Source organism: Saccopteryx leptura, chromosome 1, assembly GCF_036850995.1.
Source record: "Saccopteryx leptura isolate mSacLep1 chromosome 1, mSacLep1_pri_phased_curated, whole genome shotgun sequence".
Taxonomy (NCBI): domain Eukaryota; kingdom Metazoa; phylum Chordata; class Mammalia; order Chiroptera; family Emballonuridae; genus Saccopteryx; species Saccopteryx leptura.
The window spans coordinates 197710959-197734821 of record NC_089503.1 but is presented as its reverse complement, the minus strand read 5'-3'; the positions used below and the strand labels follow the sequence as shown (position 1 = coordinate 197734821).

General features: G+C 49.2%; 1 protein-coding gene across 1 annotated transcript in view; it reads right to left on the bottom strand.

Annotated features, from left to right (window-relative positions):
• Positions 1–8036: 8036 nt before the first annotated feature.
• SYNPO2 (synaptopodin 2) overlaps positions 8037–23863 on the bottom strand; it is a 130501-nt gene continuing 114674 nt past the window's right edge. The window contains exon 5 of the mRNA XM_066384356.1: positions 8037–9976. Within this exon, the coding sequence (XP_066240453.1) occupies positions 9434–9976 (543 nt within the window). The 3' untranslated portion in view covers positions 8037–9433. The remainder of the gene's footprint in view (positions 9977–23863) is intronic.

Genomic DNA, 23863 nt, shown 5'->3' with positions numbered 1-23863 from the left:
CTGGGTGAGGAAGGGCACCCCGGGCATGTGGATTTGCTGTTGTAAAAATGAGGACGTAACAGCAGGACAGAGAGGCCGAGAGACTTGTACAAGTCACAAAGCAAGGGAGAAGCAAAACAGGATTGGAGCCCAGGCCTCCAGACAACAGGTGAGTTAGAGGGGCAGGCACTGGAAGTCAGACACGTGGGCGGACCCCAGGCTCCACCTCTGGGTCCCATCGACTACAAGCACCCTGGACATCGTCAGCTGGACCAGGCAGGTGCTGGTCGGCTTTGCTCATCACCAAACATTGAGCAGGTCCTCGGTGAATATTTCTGGAATGAGTGAAGTCAGGCTTGTCTGGTGTGTCTACTCCAGACACAGGTCAATGGGACGCACACGCCAGAGCAGAAGTACTTTAAGTTGTTGTTCTGTTTAGAGAGATGAAAAGAGAATGATCACTAATAGACTCATGGGGATTAAAGGGATGTGCAATCCCAAATGTACAGGAGACAGTGCGGCTGGGGACTCAGCCAAGGTCACAACGTCAGTGAGGGCTAGGATGGGGTCAGAACCGGCCAACCAAGCCTGCAGCCTCAGGGAGAGAGAGAGACATTCAGCTCCAACCAACCTGTCCAAGATACAAATATCACACAATCTAGAAAGACAGTTATGCTCATTTCCACCTGCAGGTAAATCGTGGGTCATTTATGAACATGAAAGTGATGTTTGAATTACATAAAGGGAGCCGGGCTGGACCTGGAGCTTCTTCTGTGCTGTGGCCTCCCCAGCTGTGGATCCTACCCATGGCAGAAGCAGGTCCTGGACACAGATCCACTCCAGACAGACCGCCTGTCCCTGCGTCCTCGGCCTCCTTCCTGCCCCATGGCGCTGGGGGACACACTGAGGAGAGTGGGGCAGGGGGAGGGGCGGGGAAGACCAGACCCCAGCCCAAGCAGGACGCGGACAACCGGGAAGACCGGGACTCACCAGCCACGTTCCTCGTCTTCGTCACGTGTCCTTCCTCTCATTGCTCTTCCCTCTCCTGTCCCTCTTCCCTTGATTCCCAGACGCAGCAAACACGTCTCGCCCTGACGCCCGGGAAAGTCCCAGGATCCCCGTGGGCCCAACGCCCCTGAGTGAGCCCGTGGGGTGGGATGCACGTCGGGTAGCAACCAGGGCCGCCTGCTCTCTGAACATGCTTGTCCTCTATGTCCCCATTCCTGTCCTCCAGCCCTTTCTGCTCTCTCAGGGTTGTGGGAGGTGGGATGAGGAGACAGCGGGATACTCGGGCTCAGAGGCCACTCTGCATCACTCCAGGGGACAGAGAGGCAATGGTGGAGTCTCGAGGGCTCGCCAGGCCCAGGGTGCCCCATGGGCAGGGGCCACGTGGTGACACCGGAGATGCTCAGAAAGTGCACGCGGCAGCATCACCTGGTTCTTGGGACACACTCTTTCCAATTATTTTTCTGTTTTTGAAAAATCCACGATAAACCTAGTGAATTTCTGTTTAAATTTATATATATAAATATATATAGATAGATATAAATACATCTAGATAGATGTATCTATATCTACGTATCTATATCTATATATTTCTGTTCTCATCGCTGTTACTGTCTTGCACAGATTTCCACATCCTCCTCAATCTGCCCTCCTTGGGTGTCTGTCGGAGACTGCAGGGGTCCAGATTCCAGATGCTCCTCTGTTGGAAGGAGAACCTGTGGGCATCCGCCCCCGGCTCCCTCTTTTAGAAGCACGCATGACTGTACGCCCTCCAGGATGTTGTGCTGAGTTCACGTTCCCTGTTGGGGGAGGGTTTTGGAATGAAGATGATGATAGAGTGCCACGTGACACTCTCCTGTCTGCTGCCAGCGACCTCACCTCCGTCTGCCAACCAGGAAGCGGGGGGGCGTTAACACGAGCTGTGTGCAGGGCAGCGGAAGGTGGGTGCAGGTCGGCCAGGCCCGAGCCTCCTCAGAGATTAAAAATGGAACCAGCAACGTGTCCACCTTAGTCTTGGAGACGGCCTCGTCCCGAAGGCGGGCAGGGGTGCCGTCTCGAATCCGGCAGACGGGGGACAGAGAAGCTCTGTCATCGGTTCTCTGAAGAAGGAACATGGTGTCGGTGTCGGCAGGAGAGAGGACCTGGGGCTCATTTGGGCTTTGTTAGCCCCTTGAGCCCCGCCCTGTATCCCCTTACATGGGTCTCTCGGTCCTCTTCTGGGGGCAATGGTCCCTGAGCTTGCAACACCTACCAAAAATCTACCCCCACTTCTGTGCTTAAGCTGTTAAAAGTTAACTTTCGGTACCAAAGTCTCCTTGCGTGCCTACTTAATTTTAAATACTTGGAAATCAAGATGACTCTTAGGCAAAGGATCAAATCTCCGAGGAACACCGCGGCAACGGAAGTTCCCCGTTTCAGGGTTCTGAGACAGCGTCACTTCATCTGCCAAGTGCCAATAAAAAAGGAAAAAAAAGTTTTAAAGCTGTTATTCCTGTCAACCGGACAGTAAGTGTCCCAAAGTTTGTAACCACGTCTGACAAGGGGACAACTTGGTGAGAGGTCAGGTCCCCCTCTCCTCGGAAATCAGGGACATGGCTGCCAGGGCTGGTTCCGCATGGTCCTCTGTCCTCAGCTCCGCTGAGGGCTTGTCAAGGGGAAGCCAGCTGGCAGTGTGCTCGGGAGGGTGGTGGCGAGATGAGAAAGGGAGGAAGACAGGGGGGTGAGGGAGCAGGGCCTGAGAACATGGTGAGCAGCCTGGGGACGGGCAGGGACACTTGGGGACCGTCCAGGATTGACTGATGTGTTACACAGTGTTCCGGGAGGCACGGGCTGCCTGCCTGTCCTCATGGGAAGATTGGCAGCTCTCTCTGTCTATCCTCCCTCTGTCCTGCTCTGTCCGACCTCCCTTCCCTGGCGCTGCCAGAACAAACTTCCTTCTGAGAGGCCGGTCCCGCCTGAGGCCTGTGGAAACCCTTTAAGGGCGCTCTGTTGTTGCCCTGCAGCAAGGACATGTGATGTGTGGCCCATGGGCTACGGTCAACCTGCAGTCTGGTTTTGTACTGTGAGTCACAAAGAGTTTCAACATTTTTAAGAGCTTAAAACTTTTTTAAAACTCAGTTTTATTTATTGAGTGACTTTAGAGAGGGCAGGGGTTGTTATTATTCTATTTATTTATACATTGGTTGATTCTTCTATACCCCGGCCGGTTATCCAACCCGCAACCTTGGCGTATCGGGGTGGCGCTCCAACCAACTGAGCTACCTGGCCAGGGTCTTAAAAAAATGTGTTAAAGAATAACACATTTCATGACTTGCAAAAATGACATAGCATTCCAATGGCAGTGTCTATCGTAACTTTTCATGAAGCCTCACCCACGCATTTTTCCCTCGGCTGTGGCCATTTCGGCAGTGTTGAGTCGAAGCCTAGTGTTTCTCTACAGCTGGCCTCCTCCACCCCCGAGGGGTTGACCCTTCCTGTCGGGGAACAGCCCCCAGATACTGATCCCACCTTAACATCCAGTAACAACCCCGGCGGTATGCAGTGTGGCATGACTCGGTCTGCAACGGCCTCGCTCTGGCCTGGTGTGGCCTTCACTGGGCACTCCGGCTCAGCCTCTGGGACTCGACACGACAGCTGAAATCCTCCAGGAAGCTGTCCACAGAGACCTGTGCTCACCCCCCCACGCTCAGCTCCACACCCTGCAGGGTGGGTTTCTCTTGCTGCTCTTCCAGTACTCTGGGTACAATTCTGTCATTGTCCTCGTGTCTTACACCGTACCCTCCTGAGAACGGTCAGCTCCCTCGGCACAGAGGTCACATTTAAGTCCCTGGGGCCTCCCTGGCAGCCAGCACCGTTTGGGCACGGGACGGGGAAGCAATTGAGGTTGCTGACGATTGACCCTGTGAATGCATCTGTCTCCCCGGACACCACTTCCTGGAGCTGACACGGAAGGGCTTTCTATGCCTTCCACAAAAGCGCTGCATTCTGGAGGAATCACCAAGTGTTCACTGGCCATGATAGGTCATTCTCCTCCCTTGGGCATTATCCTGACACTCTGCCCAGAGTCTATGTCCACAGACCATTCTGGACCCACTTATCTTAGCATCCCACTCAGGGACGGCGTCTGGGTTCGCTGTCACTTTAATCCAATTCTAGGTCATTTCACTGTACCAGGAAAAAGCGTCAGGGACAGGCAGAGAGATACCACTCACTGTTATTAAACCTGCTGCAACCATGCGTACAGATACAATGTAATGTCTGCCTTTGTCAGAGAAATGAATAAAGCAGAATGCAGTCACCTGCCAACCTTGAATTCTGGTGTCTTCCCCAAAGCCTCTCTCTTTTCTTAGTTGAAAATCAAATCTTGTCATCGATAACTTTCAAATAATAGCAACTGGGGGAAAATGTTAAGTTAGGTAATTTAATGCTTGGAATTTCTTAAAGGGAACGCAGCACACCTGCTTTATGGAAATACTAGTGCCATAAATATCGATGTCGTCATGGTGGTAAAAATATTTGTTTCATACATCTGGGTAAAATTCACTAAATTCACTCTTTCCTTCCTTTTTTTTTCTTTTCTTTTTTAAATTATCTTGGAACTGTCTTCTTCCAATGTGCTTTAAGCATAAATTTATAGTAAAATAACAGTAACATAAAAAGGTGTTACAAATTCTTTTACAACTTCCTTGGGCAAAGTTGCGATACATACTACTCACACGTTGGAGTTTTTAACACATGGTAGCCTTTTAGACCTTGAACGGTTCAGTCTTGTTTCTTTCTCAATCTCTCCCTTTTTAGAGCAAGTGATCAATCCAGACACCTTGCTTATTTGAGCCTCCGGTGGCGAGTGCAACCCGCCAGGTCTCCACGGGACACAGGCTCTTCAACAGCTGTACTGGGGGACACGGTAGGACACCACACCTCTGCCCCCCCCCTTTGTTTTCTGCAGGGACGGGGACTGGTGCTGGGCTGGGCTGAGCATTGACCCTTGACTGTTTTATCACACAATCAGGGTTCTCTTTCTTCTCCCCAGCCCTCTAGTAAATACCAGCTTCAATGTAGACATTCTTGTATTGCTGACAGAACAGTCATTACTATAAATAGAAGCCAGACAGACGTCATCTGAATTCAGGGACAGAGAGGCCTTTAACTGGCATATAAAGGTCCAAGTGATACCCAGTTCTGGGAAAATATGTAACTGCCTCCTGCTTTTCTCGAAGGCATCTTCTTCTCTGTCCCGTGTGCTGGTCTGGGAGACAGCTGCGGTACGAATGACACACGGAGAGACTGGAAAAACCACCCAGCCAACCTCTGGGACGGAGGCTCCTCCTGACTGGTCCACAAGCTCCTGACCCCTGCCACTGTCTTCTCTGTGCTCTGGAAATGGTCACTCCGTCCACGTCCACATCTCCCTGGGAGTGAGTCAAGACAGTGCCTCCCCCAGTGTAAGGATGGGGCGGAGGGCAGGGACACGGGGCTGTTCTCACGGTTGCTCTGTGGCTGTTGTCCAGTGACGACCCAGGGACTTGAACTCTCCCCACCTCAGGCCAGGTATTGGCCCCGCAGGGAGGTAACACAGCCTACCTCTTAGCACATCTGGAAGTGTTCAGTCACAAGCACAGGGGAGTCGTCTGAGAATGGGGGCTTCCTAGGCATGCGCAGCGTAAGACCAGGCAGAGCTACTAATCCTCCTGGCCTTTTAATTATGAAAACAGTCCTCATTTCTCAAATATATTACAAAGTGTTAGCTCTTTTAAATATATATATAAATAAAATTTTATCAGAACTCTAACAGCAGCCATTTGACTCAGCATTACCAAAAGAAAAAAGTATCCAGAAGTTGTGCTGCATGGTAACAACTAACCAGGCTACACATGTTCCAATGATCGTTTTACTCTCCTGTGAAAAGAGCCAAAGTCATTTATAAACAATTTTTACTTAATTATACTTTTATTATAAGGAAGACTTCCATTTTGCAGAGGTCAGTCTTGGGCCAGCCTGAAGAGGATAAGTTATTGGTAGGTTCTCTGAGTGAGTCCAGTGTGGCTTTACAAATTCAAGCAACATGTTATCAAGTCATATTACCATCAGCTACGGCTGTGCTTAGGACTGATTTTCAATCTACTATAAAGGAAAAAATTTTAAAAGACTAATATAAAAACCTGGATCTCAAACTTCTTACCTTACATTTAAAATTGATCATAGCCCCAGGTAAGATTTTTCCTAAAGTTTTTCAGTGTTACAGTGAACGTGTTACCCATGAGCATGGAATTCTTTTGATGTGTGTGGAAGCTGATATTGTAGAAACTAAAATGTAAAACTATATAGTAGTTAAGATGAACTCTTCTTTGGGGTGAAGACTAACCTGAAACAATTCTGTATAAGGAAAAAAATGAAAAGCCTCTTTAGGTTTGATTTTCAAGTCACCTTTTATTATGCATATAATTTCGGGTTTCAGTATGCATCTTTCAAATACAGTATGTGGGATAAACACCGGTGGGAATGTCATTCTAAACAGCAGGAAAACAGTCCTTTTCTAAAAAAAAAAAAAAGTGCAGACAGTGTAGATACTTCTTTGACCAGAAATCAATTGTGAAAATCTACTTTCTTTAAAACCAAACAAACAGACAGCTCTACAGTTCCTCTCTGATGAGAATAACTGAGCCTACTTGATACCATAATTTTTATCGTTTCGTTCATTGACACCTTCACGTGAATCACGGTGCCAAAACAGGAGACAGACCTACTCAGAGATAAACAGACTAGAATCGTGCATTTATAAAACTCCAAACACTAGACAAAGATTAAAGCTTCTTAATAGCAAACTTCACACACACATGCAATGATAAGATACTTCAACTCAGGATTGAGGGAAGGTGCTAGGTTTGTGTCCCTATAACTGGTACGGACTGGCATTTAATCCACGGTGAAACAGGAACTCTTTCTGCCTGTGTGGTTGCTACTGGGGGAAAAAAAATAAAAAGGCCTCACAAGGAAGATGGCCTGTCATCACAGACCCCAGCTCCTGTCCAAAGGGGCCGTTTGCACCTGACGGTTACCCAGATATGTGTCCCCCCTCACAGCCCTTAGCTCCCAGGTGGCACAGGCCCTGTCCCAAACGCTGCTTGAATGTCAGCAATCCAAGGTTTTTCTCCTCTTCAAGTAAACAAGAGCTAAGAACCCACAGAGCACCTCCCATGACGGTGTGACAGTGACGTTTCTGCGTGTTGGGATTCTCTCTGCAACGTGTGGCTGGAAATGTGGGTTTCTAATAAGCACACGAGAGACGCTCGTCTCCCCATGAGTGTAGGGTGGGCGGCTTCCCTGCCGTGGCGTGTCTTGGATGGATTCAGAGAGCTTCGCACAAACGAGCATTTTGATCTAGGGGGGTGCGTGCGTGTGGAGAGGGAGGTGGCCGTTTTAGAATAATCCTACTCAACATGTCTGCTTCTCTTTATTTTGAGTCTAGTAACAGTGTCAGGGACTGTTATAAGATGCATGAACCTCAAGAGTTGGAGTATAGCAAATCCTGGGTGTAAGGGACATAACTTCTACAATTTATAACAGAAAGCAACGAAATATAACCTGGTCCTGTCAAAATCTTTTCCGCTAGTTCACTAATCATACCTTAAAACACGGACAGCTTCACAGTGTAAGGGTATGAAACAAATAAGTATTTTATGTGGGGGAGTCCCGGGAATTTGTTGACAGATTAATCAATAGATCAGGCATTATTTTTTAAGATTCCATAGAAACTCTCAGGAATCAACAATGACATCATAATGATAAGGTCAAGATTCCCGGCCAGGGCACACAGGAGAAGCGCAGATAGGCTTCCTCTCTGTCTCTCTCTTCCCCTCCCACAGCCAAGGCTCCATTGGAGCAAAGTTGGCCAGGGCGGGCACTGAGAATGGCTCTGTGGCCTCTGCCTCAGGCGCTAGAATGGCTCTGGTTGCAACAGAGCAACGCCCCAGCTGGGCAGAGTATCGCCCCCTGGTGGGCGTGCCAGGTGGATCCTGGTCAGGCGCATGTGGGAGTCTGACTGCCTCCCCGTTTCCAACTTCAGAAAAATACAAAAAAAAAAAAAGTAAGACAAAGCAAAAGTATCACTTTGAAAAACCTAAGAATATTTTTGATACCCAAAATGTTTTTTTTATTTTAAAATGTTCTTAATTACTTGCTTCTGATATGAAACATTTGGAATGGGCTTGTGGTCAGTACTTTGTGGGTATCACCATAAGGAGCAGGTGGTTGACTGATTGACAGTCTCATTGAGGTCATGCTCACGAGGCCTGGGTCACAGAATTGACCTGGCAGGTATCTAACTTCCTTGGAACATCCTAGCCATGGCTTTCTAAAGAAACACCACTTGTTGCATGGGCGACAGTGGCATGTTTTCTATAACTAAATAAATGGTCATGGCCTTCAGTTGCCTAATCACAGACACATCCATCTACCACTTCCTTAAATCCACTAAGAGTTTTTTGATTCACATCAACCCGCATTCCACATAACACGTAGCACACAAAACCTGCCGGCCGACAATTCCTTCTGGGTCTTTAAATGCTACATCTAGTGACGCCGTTGGGTCTGATCCACTCCTAAAGTCAACCTGCTATTTATTTGATGAGCCACCAGAATGAACGTCCAAAGTCATCCTACGAACGAGAGAGTCTCAGAATATCAGAGGATATAAGAGGTCAGGTCTTCTGAACTTCTCATCTGACCGGTTTCTCCCTGTCTCAGGCTGCTGGCTTTAAACAGATCAAAAACGAGTCCTACACCTAAATCTTTCTATTCTCCACACATGATACCATTTACCTCAAAAGTCCTTCTGAAATGTAGAATTGTGTAGTATTGTGTTACACCGGCGTCACTTTCTTTCTGAGAATGCCTATATTGCAACTCTACAAAAATAAAGTCTGAATTTTATTAGATTTAAAAAAAAATGTTTCTGAGAAGTGCTTAAAATAATACCAAGGAAATATTTTTTTGTATAATTATTATTCACGGGCGTGCTCCCATGGATAACATCCCCATGTTATATTCCTGGAGGTATACACCATATTACATTAATTCCTTCTCGGACCAATTCACGTAGGAGAAAAGACCCAATTTCATTTTCATCGAGCAGGGTCTAGTTGTGTAGACTACCTCGTATCAAGGGAGTAAGTGGACTAGGGTGATGAATCAGATAAAAGGGCCAGCATGTCAACACAGAAAATGAATTTTTTTCCTCAAAGAGATTCTCTGTGTGTCCGCAGACAATGAAATGATTTGTACTTGCGTGTTTGCATACTCACACACACACACTCAGATAAGTGCCTTCTGGGACCTACCTAAGCCCAACATGAATCTAAAAGAACTGAAGAAGTCAAAAACCCGGCAAAGGAACTTTTGTTTTTCTTAAATTACTGTTAAGGGTGCCCACGATCAATTCTCCTAATGTTCATGTTTGGCGTCTCCACCCCCGTGGGTGTGGATTATAGTTGGAATCAGCTACTGAAAGACAGTAGTCGGACCTGGTCTCCAGAGACATCATATCCGAATCATTCCTGGAGGGCTGCCTGTACCATGCATACAGCATCGTTGAGCCACACTGGGAGCTGGTGGGCATGCTACTAGCAGCTAGGGATGCGACATTAGACTCTCGTCTTCCAGACAAGCCCACACTGGCCTTTGGGGCCTGAGGAATGGAGGGGAGCCTGTCCATCTGGTCCTCCGGGGGCCCTGGAAGCACCTTCCTCCACGCTGCTGAGACCACATTGGCTGCGATGGACTCCTGGATGTTTCTGTGTTGGAAGGCGTCATCCACTAGACCATTAGGAGACTTGGCAGCAGCCTCCCAGGGAGTTAGTCTCCTGTTTGCTCTCTGCAGCTCATCGGTAGGATTGGGAGGGTGGCTGTTGGCAGGCTGGTGCTCCCAGACGAATGCCACAGGTGTGGTGGGCGGGACGGGTCTTCCAGGAAGGGACAGGGAGCGGCCACTCTCCTAGAAACGAGGGAAATGTCAGGGGATCTTATTTCTTGTGGTTTGTGCCCACTGCCTGTTATTCTAAAGCATCCATGGCCCCACGACCAAGCCCTAGAAGACCGTGTCCCACAGTGCTTAGTTAGTCACGCACCGAGGGGAGGCTGCCTGTGCCTGGCGTGGGAGCTCTGGCCTGGAACCCGGCCTCCCAGAGGGCCTCCTGGTCACTCTCTGTCTCTGGACCCATCACCCTGAGGCGACCATATCTCTTAGGCTTGATCACCATCCTCACCGGAGTCCCCAGTCTTCCGTCTGCCCTCCACCCACTCATGTCCGCACCCACAGCCCACCCTCCCTTGAGTCCTGCTTCCCGGCAGAAACAAATCAGGCTTATTTACAGCCCAGCAGCAGACCGTGACCTCCGGGCTTTTTCCTTTTCCCAAGTGACTTTCTAAGTTATCTCAGCTTAATCCACCGAATAGAGCAAAAGCAAACATAAGCTACTTAGCGTGTATTTAATGTTGCTAGTCCTTTCCTGTCCCTGCCTAGTTCTGCGTGGGTGAGGATCACGTGGGTCTTTACAGCCTGGCATGTGGGGTGTTGCCCACTTCTCTGCGGGGGGACACTCCCCTGCTGCTCCATTGGCCTTGTTCCCCTGCAGTGAATTTCTTTGACAGGTGCATGCATCTGTCCCCACCACACTCCCCAGTGGGAGCTACTGTTCCATCTGTCTCCTATACAACAATACAGTTTATTGGAAGTTCTCCACTCCTCTGTGTTCCCACATGCCCTCCTGTCCTCATGATCTGCCCTGAGACAAACTCTGGGCTGAGACAGCAGATGTCCACCTGGGCAGACGTCCACTTGGGGAAGTGAGCCGCCCTCGGGGGGGCATCATAACAGGGTGTCTCCCAAACAAAAAAGCATCAACGTGCTTATGAATGGGTCCACGTTTACGGACGGTTTTAACAGCTTTTCTTTCTTAAGTTCTTAAACTTTAAGTGAACTACTGCTCACAAAAATAAGGGGGTTGGGGACCGTGCACACACCACAGTACTCTCAGCTTTTGTCTAGTACGTTTCACCCATGAAATAAAAGTTGGCTTTGCATCTCATTTGCATAATTGAACAATTTTCTTTGACTTGTTGTTTGCTTTTCTGATGTTCTTGTTTAATAAAAAATAAATCAAATGCTTCTTTTTTGTATTGCTTCATATTCATTTTGAAATATCCCCTAATTTTTGTGAGCAGTATAGCAAACCTGCATCTGACAGAACAGCTCTGACCCTCAAGTTTTGTGAATACTTTAGTTCCCATCAAGCACGCCAAAAATGTACACGGTTCCTTCTTGGTTCACCCATGAAGCATAAAGTGGTCAATCTAATGGGTTCTCATCCCTCTTTGAATCATTGAAACTTCAGCAATATGGGTTGAATCCTAGCAAAAACTTGTTTCCATTAATCTTATCCTAACATCCATCCAATAGTCAAGTCTTCTTCACTCTACAATCAGGGTGGTGGGCGGGTAAGCCTGATTTTAGTCACCACTGAAGGACCTGACTTCCATGTGACATTATTTACGCATTGGCTTCATTCATTCATTCATTCCAGGACCGTTTTTATTGAACATGTACTATTTCCAGGCATTCTACTTGGAGCCGGAAAACACAAAGACCGTTCTGAGATGGCCTGGCCCTCAGGAAGCACACTACGCAAGACCATTTTGAGCTCTGCGAGGGCAGCTTAGTCACAGGAGGTTAGTTTGGAGAAGAGACTCCTGCACCTTGGCTGGCACCGGCCTCTGAGCCCCCGCCATCTCTTCCCTGGACCATTGTCTCCTAATCAGTGTCCCTGGTTCCAACCTCCTCCTCTGGTCCACTCTCAACACGGCAGCCCAGGGGTCCTGCTCACACCGAAGGCAGACTGTGGGTCACTTAGTCCGTTCAAAATCATCTCGTGGCTACTTATTGCAGAAAAGGAAAATCAACGTCCTTTTCACTGACCCCCCAACAAGGCCCTCTCGAAGCTGCTGCCACCTCCCCCCTACACCTCTGACTACATCGTCTGTGTCTCCCTGTCCCTTTGATCCAAACACTCTGGCCTCTTCCTCCGCTATGAGTCCACCAGGCACGTGGGGGCCCCAGCACATCAACCCCTGCTGATCCTTCTGCGTGCGGACAGCTGTGCACGACTCTGGCTTTCTCTCCTTCAGGCCATTACTCCAATATCATACAGTCATGATTGGGCTAGTCTCCCCCTCTCTCTCTACCTCAAAATTCCCTACACCCCCTCCCCCTGCCTTATTTCTCCCCTTAGGCTCACGCCTACCTAATAAATGTTTTATTTAGTTATTTTGCTTCCCTGTCTCTTCCCACCAGCTCTATCTAAGAGTAAAGGCTCCTCTCGTTTTATTCGTTAAGACAGCCTTAGACCTAGAACAGTGCCTGATAGGTAGATGCTTAGGAAGCGTCCACTGGAGAGCGGATGGCCACTTCTCTATCAAACATTCAGACCCAGGAGATTAGGTTAGCTTCACCGAGACGTCTGGCTGTGTCGGGACACGTGGCCCAACTCCCATGTCAGTTACATACAGAGGGGCTCGTACACAAGTGAACTAACTCATCCCCGCCGCCCCCAACATAAACAAATGCATCGACACACATGCCAGGCCACATTTGGAGAGAAAATCAGGATTAATCAACATTTACAAACGATACAGATGATGTAATATAGACTCGTGTACACCTGAAATTTATATAATTAATCAACGTTACCTCCCAATAAATTCAATAGAATATATAAAATAAAGTACGAACTATTTGTCAGTGAATCCATTTTTTAAGCAGGTAGAAGATTTTCAAATAAAAGACCAGCCGCTGGGCCTGTGGAAATGTGAGGGGTTTAAACTGCTTTGACTCTGCAAATGAGAAGAGTCTTAGAAAAAATCCTATATAGAGATACGAGTTCCTTTGTCTGGATCTTTAAATACAGGACAGATGTTCCCTGGAGATAACCAAGATATTGTCAGGCTTGAAGACTGGGGGAAGAAGGAGAATTTTAAGGTCATTTCTGTTCTGGTCTCTTAATAAAACAGGCTCTTGCTCTCTCCTATTCCCTGGGACCTGCCTTCTTCAAGTGAATCTTAACATTTTCTTCTGCCAAGGGGAGTTTTTTGGAACTGTCGGCGGCAATGCTGGCTTGTCTCAGGGGAGGCGGCTGTCCCTCTCTGCTCCCCGAGAATAGTGAGGAGACCCCAGGACTCCTGAGTATTTTCTATTGCGTAGGAGAGGAGTTTGCACTGCTTACATAGCTTCCTGAGTGCCATCAGCGTCCTCGGGCATGAAGGAAGAGATACCCCCTTGTAGCGTGAGTTCTCAAGCTGATTGCAGCTGGATTCAATCCGGATTAGTTTAGATTAAACTTTTGGCTCTATGGCAATGGCCTTTTCCTCAAGTTTTAGTTTATGTTTGAAGGTACCCCTTTGTGAGAAAAGGTCGGGGGTCGTGACTGTGGAAGCCAGTACGATACCCTGGACATGTGAACTTGGATGTCACTGTGGCCCGGGAGTCCTGCGCGTTGGCCTCTGGTTGAATATCAACCAGATTCAATTTCACAGCCTTACTTTCTTTGGTTGTACAATGGTCAGCGTGCTGGCTAGCCTTTCCGGGTTGCAGGGGGAGGGGACAGACGGTGTGGGTAAATCAAATGCCACCGAGCACAACAAACATCGCTGATTCTTGTCACTGGGAGGCGGGTCTGTGAGGTCCCTAAAAGGTGTTGGGAGACCTGGCAGAACCTTTTGTTTAAGAGGCAAGTGCACGGCCAGGCTGCTGACCTGGGATAAAAATAGGAGGGTCCTTGTCTCTGACATGGCATTAGCAGCCACACCTCAGATATAGCAGGTGCCACCAGAACCAGGCAGGAGGCTGGCCAGAGACATAGCGCTGACCGCACCGCCCTGCGAGCTCTAGGCGGGCCAAAACACAGACTTCTTCGTGTTCCTGAACCTTCTATTACAAACTAATAAAAGTAACCACACGCGTTTAAGGCCAGGGAGGCAGGTGGAGGGAGCTTGGCAGGTGCATGCGTCCGCGGTCCCTTTCATCTCGGAAGCGAGGACGACAATAACACGCGAGTTCTTCCTTGACCTACGCGTCGCAGTCCCGGGCGCTCTTCTCCTAGATCCTCTCCACACCCTTATCATCTTCATCTCGCAGATCAGGAAACCGAAGCGCAGAAATTAGGTCATTTACCCTTGGTCATGCAGCTAGAACGCGTGTGTGCAGGGAACGTGAAGAATTCAAGCCATGGGTAGGTTACAAAACCTTTTCTCTAAAATCTTGTATTTCAAGGCGTCACATCTCTTAGTTAAAAGGGCTGTCGCAGTGGCTTCGGCCCTGTCCCCCTCCCTCACCCTCCAAAAGGGAGGTCTGTCACTCTGAAAGCAGTGGCCTACGAAAGTAGTGTTCCCAGAGGTCACGTTCTAGTCAGACAGCTGGAATTGTCCATTGTGGCTTCCTGGCAATTCTCAGAGAAAAGCTGATCTATATTTATAAAATCTTACCTTAATTGGTTCGAACATAAAATCTTGTAAACACATTTCGAAACATTTTCTGATGAGGGCTCTCTTGCGCCGCAAGAGTTAAACAGTTGAGGTCAGCTCGAGTAATAGCAGACAACAAAAGTCCGACTCTCACCAGTGCCCATGGAGAACAAAGTACTTTTCACACGAAAACAGAGGATGTTGAGCCAGTATGAAATCAATGAATTTTTTTTTGAGCCAGTGGGAGACTTTTGTAGAGAAAAATGTCCCTTCCTGGCACATGTGAGCATGTAATAAGATTATGGGTATAGAAATTAGCAGTAGTAGAAAACGAATACCACATGATGCATCCTATTAGCATTAGAATGATGATGATTACAAGCCACTGAAAATCCGTCCAGCTCTGTGAGCGCAGCTTCCGCTGTCCTTATAACCTAACTACCTAACTACCTTTCCCAAAACACGCCCGGGCAACCCTCTCCTTCCTTCCTCATTCACAAAAAGCAATGCCACTGTGCACGTACCTTGGTCTCTACAGGAGCAGTGGGGACCAGAGAGGAGGTTGTTTTTTGTGGTTTTTTTTTAAATAGATGATGTGCCTACTACAGTGCTTACAAAAATCAGGGGATATTTCAAAATGCATATGAAGCTATACAATATCCCCTAATTTTTTGTGAGCAGTAGATCTATGGGTGGAAAAGGGGTCATAAATAATAAACTCTGTAATCCATTTCTAACCGGGCAGGTCACAGTGGGCAGTCACACCCCCACCTCATCCCCAGCCTGTAAGTTCTTTCATGAAAGGCTGTAAGCCGACCCCGTCCCGTCCCCTGTGTGCCTGTGGGTGTAGCTGAGACACCTTGGAAGTGTCAGAGGCCATACCTGTCGAAGGGGATGTTAGCCCTCAGGAGAGCGCAGGGCCCTGTCGAGGGTCCTGGAGTCCTTCCCGGCCTGGCTTTCTCCTGCCTCCACGTCACCTCCCCGCCGCTCCTCCTGAATTCTGCATGCACAAGAAAAGCCGCAACACTGGCCTCCTCCTGAGCCTCTGAGATCTAGCTCCTGGCAGGTGTCATCAGTGTGGCTCCAGTCAACGCCCCGATACAAAGTTCTCTCCAGGTGTGCACATCTCCCTGCAGGGAGCCCACTTCCCAGGTCGAAGGGCTGTGGCTTGCACAGAGGAACATTTTTCAGTTGTGATTTTAAGAACAAGAACTCTTTTGAGAAATGTGCGTGTGCCGTCCAACGCCCTGGCCTGGGCCCTTTGCACAACAACGTTCTCCACACCTCCCGCGGCCATGTTTTTAAGCCAGCCTCGGTCACCACTGCTAATCCCATCCAGAAACTGACAGTCACAGCTGGTGAAGGGTCAAGACGGAGCCACCCACAACTGAAACCGTGCAGGGACACTCCGTTTCTGTAACCTGACCCTTTCTCCCTTCTGTCCGTCCGCTCGATTCCGTGATCATTAAAACCCCGAGGACATCAGACGCTGGTCAGCATCAAACTCTCTTAAGGACAATGATCACAGACACGGAGTTTTGGTGAAGCTACAGACGACATCATGGCTACAGTTGTGTTTCAGCCCCAGGCCCATGGGAGTGGAGGACCCTATAGACCCTCAGGAAACTGGACAGAACAATGCCACTGACATCAGGAGCTGATGCAGGGATCAACTACCTCCTACCCTGGCCCCAACCAATCAGTAGAGGCCAGGACCCACTCCCTTAGTCACCATGATTAGTGATTTTCCCCTGTGTAACCCACACCCTGGAAGCCACTGGGGAGCCTGGCCTTTGAGCACTGGCTTACCTGTGACTCAACCATTTCCTCAACTAATAAACCTCTACTTTCTTGGCTGCAAACTCCTGTTTGTGTTTCATTGGATGTGTGCAGGTGAATGGACCCCTTTAGTCTGGTGGCCAGCACAACTACACAGCCTGTGACAGCATTTTGTCACAAGGACGCGGAAAATAACGGGATGAATAAAAGTCACTTATTTGATCTTGATAACTGTTTATATGTCCATTATGTTTTTAAACTAACAGATCCTTTGATTCATATCTTGAGCACTAGGGGAAATGTTGAACCTCCTATTCTTGGGAAAATTCTAAAGATTTACTGCCAAACCACATTTATGTTTTCCTTTGTCAAACACATGGCCTCGGAGTGATATTTAAAATTAGGAATAATAATAATAAAATACAACGTTTCATCTGGGAAATCACCACCTACTTGTTTTCTTGAGCACAGAGTGGGAAAAAATATCTTGCTTAATCATCTTACCACATTTCTGGGGTGGCCGGTCAATTTTATCTTAATGACATCTTTCGTGTTTGAGGGAATTTACAGAAAAATCTCATGTATGTCACTCATTTTAAAGGCACAAGAACAGCAGAAGGCAGGTGGGGTTCGAATGACTGTTCTTCTGGACTAGATAGACTACTGGAGGGGGTGAGGAGGGTGGACAGGAGATTAAAGCAGAGAAATAGAAGACATGATAGTCATGAGGGTGTGCTTTCCCAGGAAAACTGGGGAACTCAGAAACATCTTCTATCAGATGTGTCCCAGGCACATGTCTTCAGAACAGGAAGCACTTGCTTCACCTGAAAATACTTGGGCACCTGAATGACCGGAGTGAACACCTTGTAACCTCTATGAATGGCTGATCACGGCGCGGCACACCTGATACTAATACAAAACAGTGTTGAATGCAAACTGTAATGATAATAATTAAAAAAAAAACTAAACAGAAATAAATCAAGAATGACAGCACAGAGAACCATAGATCTGGTATCTTCCCATCATGGCGGCATCAGAGCACGTCATGAAGGTCCCGTGCATCTCTGATTTATATACCTGGAGCTTTTCATAGCTCAGGCCTCCGGGCCCACACAGATCATTAGAATGCTGTGACATGCAAAAAGAAAAAAGAAAAAGAAAATACTACTCCCAGGCACGTCCGTAATCCCCTGAATGAGTCAAGGCGATGTCCCGTGAGGTAACAGTATGTCTATTCATAGGACTTCAAACATAAGAGACCAAGTCTTTCGTTTTGCCATTGACATTAGATGCTAACACAGCTCTTCCTATTGGCATCACTTTCTCCATGTGCCCACAGAACAGCCGTGCGTGATTATCGGGACCGACACAGCAAGAGTTGCTATGTCGGCCACGCAGTTATTTCCAGGATCTCACTCCTCCCCCCCCCCCTACTCCTCATGTCCAAGTTCACCTTCATCTGGGTAAGCTGTTCGGTCATTATTGACTGTCCGACTGCTCAACAACAGTCTTTTTCACAGTGCAGCATTGATTCATGCACGTGCAGAGCGGACATCAAAAAAGCCTGTGAATTAGCCGCAGACACCTTATCACCCCTCTGAGCCCCTTTGCATGGCAGGGGCTCAGCCCAAGGTAAAAACCTTCAAGAGATAGAAACCTTGAGGCCCGCAAAAACACACAGTTCAGAGCAGTGAGCCTCAATAATGTGTGGGTCTGAGTTTCTTTTTCTTTTTTTTGTCTGAACTTCTTTAGCAATTCTTCATTAAAAAAGAAAGAAAGAGAGAGGGAGGGAGGAAGGGAGAAAGGGAGGGAGGGAAGGAGGGAGGGAGGGAGGAAAGAAGGAAGGAAGGAAGGGAGGGAGGGAGGGAAGGAGGAAGGGAGGGAGGGAGGGAGAGAGGGAGGGAGGAAAGGAGGAAGGAAGGAAGGGAGGGAGGGAGGGAGGGAGGGAGGGAGGAAAGCTGGGGAAGAGATGGAAAGAGAAACGTCTAGATCTGACCCTCAGTGACTGCGGATGACCTAGCGGCACACGCAGTGACCTGAGCCAGACTCCCTGGTGTAGATTTTACCCCGAAGGCTTATTATCTCCTGGTTCTCTCATGGAAAGGGCCTAGAGGAGAATCTCACGATTTGTCACCGTGGGTCAAATATTGCCAGATTGGTCTCTAGACCAGTCTAACTGGGAAAACCTGAAGTCAGACAACAGGTTGGTAAACGGTTTATATGCACTGTGTCCACCCCAGAGTTCTGACTTTGAGCACAGTGGACAGTATCAGGTAGAATATTTACAGGGGTTTTTGAAAAAAAAGAAGCGAAATGACAACAGGGCAGGTTGAAGGGTGAAATAATTCCTACAGGAAGAGTTACTAAGTGGTTCTCCTTTGTAAACAATTGCTTTCGGTGTGAATGCCCAATTCTTTTGACATCGTCTTCTCTAGCGGAAGGTGCATTTGACAGCAAAAGCTGAGCAGTCTCGTGATTCAAGGGGAACTACTGGCAGAAGGTTCTAGAAGTTCTGCCTCTGGCATGGCGAGCCCATTCCCTCCCTGACTCCGAGCGAGCGCCCGATGGCTGTCCGAGGCCTGGAGGTCCCTCTGAGCCTCAGAACACTCACGTCTCGGAAGCATCTGTTTTTCGAGAAGAGTCGGGGCAGCACCATCATCACATGGTTGAGACACTGAGCTGAGAGCCCGTGCTTCTGCTCACCGCTCCGAGGAAAGAATTTGTCTCTCACCTCCTAAGCTCTCTGCATTTTCTCTCATTAGAAAAATGACATAAAACAAAAAGAAAAATGATATATATTTCATTCTAAGATGTCTTTTCTTTCAAATATCCTGGCATTAGCATGGTAGGGATAAACAAGTATTATCTTGCTGGGTTTTAAACTGGCCTTGGTGTTTAAACCCGAATGGTTTTTTTTTTAGAAGATGTCTATATGAAATGTTATAATCTTGGGAGTGGGGTTTTGGGGTTCCTCTGTGCAGTTTCCTGGGGTGCAGGAGTTCCTTATGCAAGAGCTGGGCACCGGCGTGGCGTGCAGAATACACCGGAGGTGAGAGCGGACAGGCTTGGGGTCACCTGCCATGTCCGCCCCCTTACCAGCTGAGCTCTCTGGGCAATCTTCCTACCCTCGCCCAGCTTCAGGGTCCTTCTCGGTGAAGGAATAATTTCGTTAAATTTTCCTTAAACGAGGATTATTTTCGCCAAAGAAGGTTGTTGTGAAAATTCAGCTACGTCCATGCAGTGAAAAGCCTTGATAACACATTGTATATGCCGGGTGCACAGGGTCAAGTCCTTCTCCGTCCCTTCCCCACAGCTGTGGGAGGTTTTCTTCAGTTCAACGGCAACGTACTGCATGCTGGTCAGTTCTAACTTCTTCTCTCTTCACCGAGAGAGACCTCCGCTCGCTTGTGCTCCACATCGGCTCCCCTGCCCCCCTGCCCTCTGTCTCCCCCCACCGGGAGGTGGACAGACGTAGACCACATGTCACGGACCCTCCAGACACCTCACCACCCTTTTCTATTTCAGAAATACACTTTAGTGTGTCAAAGGTCTGAAAACAATACTCTGGCTGGGATCAAAGCGGCCACTCAGTGGGGACACCTGTCCAGCTGTTCCGCACACTTTCCTCCGACTGGAGGGCCGGTCAGTCCACCATCGTACAGTGAAGGCTCAGCGAAAAGACTGGGCTCTCTCCCTGGGGTCTGGAAAGTGCATGAGCTTCTTTTTTCAGTTTTGCAAATTTTACAATCATATATCTACAGTATATCTATCTCTATCTATATATCTATATATCTATATATTTCATTTTGAGAAGCTAATGAGCACTCCGACTGCTTCCCCATTTTCCTCTAGCCTAGATCCCCCAGTGAAAATGTTTTTGATTAATGCCGGAGAGACTTCGGTTACTTATGGCTGAGAACATTTTTGATCGGAGATAACGGACCACTGCCTGCCAGCCACAGGAAGTCATGCGGTCCCATTCCCAAAGATAAGGAACTTGGGTACAGTCCCTCCTCTGGGTGATAAAACCATATCATTCTGTCCCTAGAAATAGTTATCCTCTGCCTGGATAAGAAGGCGGGGGCGGGGCAGGGGGAGGCGGTCAGATGAAATCGCATTCTTCTGTTTCAGAAATAAATGAGAGAGAATGTTTGATTCCAATTCTGTGCCAGCAGGTTCAGAAGGCTCAGGAGGGCGGCCGGCGGTGGAGCCCCGCCCGAGCGGGGTGCCGGCGTTTGCTGCCACCTGCTGGACCTCGGCAGCAAAGTCGCCGATGGCACTTGACACTCCCTCCCTCCGCGCAGACACAGGAGAGAGGGCCTGCTGCCAGGTCTGTGAGGACAGGAGGAGCTGGAAAGCTGCTTGCAGGATTCAAGAATGAGGTCGACTCCAGTGTCCCGGGTGTTCAGGAAGGACTTTTCACAATGGGGCGTCCAGCCCAGTAGCATCAGAATCACTTGGGGGTCCCTGATACAGAAACGGGTGCCTGGTCTCGCCCCAACCCAGACCCACAAAATCCAAAATTTTCAGGTGGGGTCAGAGGACCCTCACTTTCCCTGGGGGGGGGGGGGCAGAAGTTGGGAAGCGGTGTGGGGGACCAGGGGTGTGGGGGACCAGGGCCGTGCGGCACCAGGTGTGGGCGTGGGGCCGGTGGAATGGCTGGGCGCCAGGCAGTCAGGTCAGGGAGTTGGTGAATTCCAGAGTAAAAGTGAAGTGAAACCCAGAGGTTCCAAGCCACGTATATTTTGCTTTGTTTACTGTATCTCAGTAATGTCGCCCAGAATGAGCTGTGACATTCTGTAGGCTGTGTTGTAACATAGGACTCAAACTCCACATCGTCACTCTATGGAAAGTGATGCTTGCCCTTAGAAGTACTAACAAGGAGGCCAGAGGACCAGACCATCAATATACTCTATGTGATTAGAAGAAAGAAAGAACCCAATTGTGGAAGGACTGGTATGATAAATCAGCACTTTATATTACTCCAACCTGTCTCTTACTGACTCTTTTAGCTTGCAGGCGTCCCCAAACTACAGCCCGCGGGGTGCATGCGGCCCCCTGAGGCCATTTATCCGGCCTCCCTCCGCACTTCCGGAAGGGGCACCTCTTTCATTGGTGGTCAGTGAGAGGAGCACTGTATGTGGCGGCCCTCCAACGGTCTGAGGGACAGTGAACTGGCCCCTGTGTAAAAAGTTTGGGGACCCCTGCTTAGAGGATGGTTTTGTAAATTTTTTAAAATCAATCTAGGACATGCTAGGCAAATAAAAAGGACTAAGTAAGGGGTATGCAATGCAAAATATAGACCTAGTTGTTTTATTTATTTATTTATTTATTTATTATTATTTTTTTTTTCTGAAGCTGGAAACGGGGATAGACAGTCAGACAGACTCCCGCAAGCGCCCAACCAGGATCCACTCAGCACGCCCACCAGGGGGCAACGCTCTGCCCACCAGGGGGCGATGCTCTGCCCCTCCGGGGCGTCGCTCTGTCACGACCAGAGCCACTCTAGCGCCTGGGGCAGAGGCCAAGGAGCCATCCCCAGCGCCCGGGCTATCTCTGCTCCAATGGAGCCTCGCTGCGGGAGGGGAAGATAGAGACAGAGAGGAAGGAGAGGGGGAGGGGTGGGGAAGCAGATGGGCACCCCTCCTGTGTGCCCTGGCCGGGAATCGAACCCAGGACTCCTGCACGCCAGGCCGACGCTCTACCACTGAGCCAACCAGCCAGGGCCCAGACCTAGTTTTTTATTGTATTTTTTTACTTTTAAAGAAAACAATGTGGCCCTGGCCGGTTGGCTCGGTGGTAGAGCGTCGGCCTGGTGTGCTGAAGTCCCGGGTTCGATTCCCGGCCAGGGCACACAGGAGGGGCGCCCATCTGCTTCTCCACCCCTCCCCCTCTCCTTCCTCTCTGTCTCTCTCTTCCCCTCCTGCAGCCAAGGCTCCATTGGAGCAAAAGATGGCCTGGCGCTGGGGATGGCTCCTTGGCCTCTGTCCCAGGCACTAGAGTGGCTCTGGTTGCGACAGAGCGACGCCCCGGATGGGCAGAGCATCGTCCCCTGGTGGGCGTGCCGGGTGGATCCCGGTCGGGCGCATGTGGGAGTCTGTCTGACTGCCTCCCCATTTACAGCTCCAGAAAAATACAAAAAAAAAAAAAAAAAAAGAAAACAATGTAATAAAATGTCAAAAGGAAAAATGAACTGAATTCACTTAATTGCATTTGAAATAAAAGCAATGTTGCAATCAAGATACTTTTTTTCCCCAGAATTTCAGCTTGTATTGATGTATTTTTTTCTCTCCGGGCTCAGTCCCGGCTTCTGCGTCTGACTCAAAAGAATTCTAGAAGTTCTAGAAAACCCACAAAAATTCCCTGGGCAGCTGGGATGTCAGGTCCCTCCCTGCACCCTCCGCCCGCTACTGCTTCTGAGAACTGCTTGTCATCGCTGGCTGGGCTGGCCAGCCGGCTGGCTGGCGGGGAAGCAGGGGTTTGTGCCTGTGTGCAGAGCCAGCTCCACCCTTTCGGTGTTTGCAAACCGATCCCGCTTACTCTTGGGGCAAGGGGGATCGGTTACTCCAAGGAGGAGGCCAGGTTGCTGACCCTTTGTCCTGGGACATCAGTGGGGAGAGGGATGGGAGCAGCTGTCCCCTTTGGCCTGAGAGCTGGCTGCCTGTCAGCATGGGGGCGGCCCTGCCCACAGCCCCCCACCCTCTCCGTGGGAGAGGTTTCTTTCAGCTTCCATCCTCCTGGTCTGTGGATACATCTAATGTACAAGCGTTTTTCCCTTGTCAGACCACCCTTTGCCAGGGCACCTCGCTGGGTCTACAATAGTTAACCCTGGGGCTTGGCATGGAACACAGCTAAGGTTAGATTTCTTTAAAAAACAAAAAACTACGGAGCTAGTGTTTTTAAACCCTGGTCTCAGCTTTGTACATCACTCCGACAGCGCCAGGACAGTAGATGGAGACAAAGAAGGAAGAACAGCAGCAGGCTGGCCAGAGAGGGACAGGGCGTGAGACAAAGGTCTCTCATGGCAACGGGCCACGGACAGATGCTGCTTGAGCTCTAGTAGCTGTTAGGCCCCCTCAGCTGGGCTTCCCACCAGAGGAGCACCTGTTTAGCTGGTGTGTGTGTGTGGTATGTGCGTGTGTGCGTGGTGTGTGTGTATATGTGTGTGTGATGTGTGCATGGTGTGTGTGTATATGTGTGTGTTTGGTGTGTGTGGTATGTGTGGTGTGCGTGTGTGTGGTGTGTATGTGGTGTGTGTGGTGTGTGTATTTCTCCTCGGAAGTCTCTGAAACAGCAGCTCGTGTTCCCCGAGCGCCCTTTACAATATCAGGTGGTGGGCAGGGTGGAAGGTTTTCCGTGTGCTGGTCTCTGACAGGGCGCACACGGATCCCTTGTGCTCTCACAGCTTGTGGGAGACGCCTGTCCCTGTCTCTGCATCCCAGCTGAGTGGACTGTCGTGTCCCTAGCTGGTTGTCGGCAGCTAGAGAGGTTCACACTGGGTCTGGGCGGGTCACAGGAGAACCATAGAGCCTAAAGGCATTGGGCCATTCGCCAGGGAGCAGGGGGAATCGCCCACGGGGCACATAGC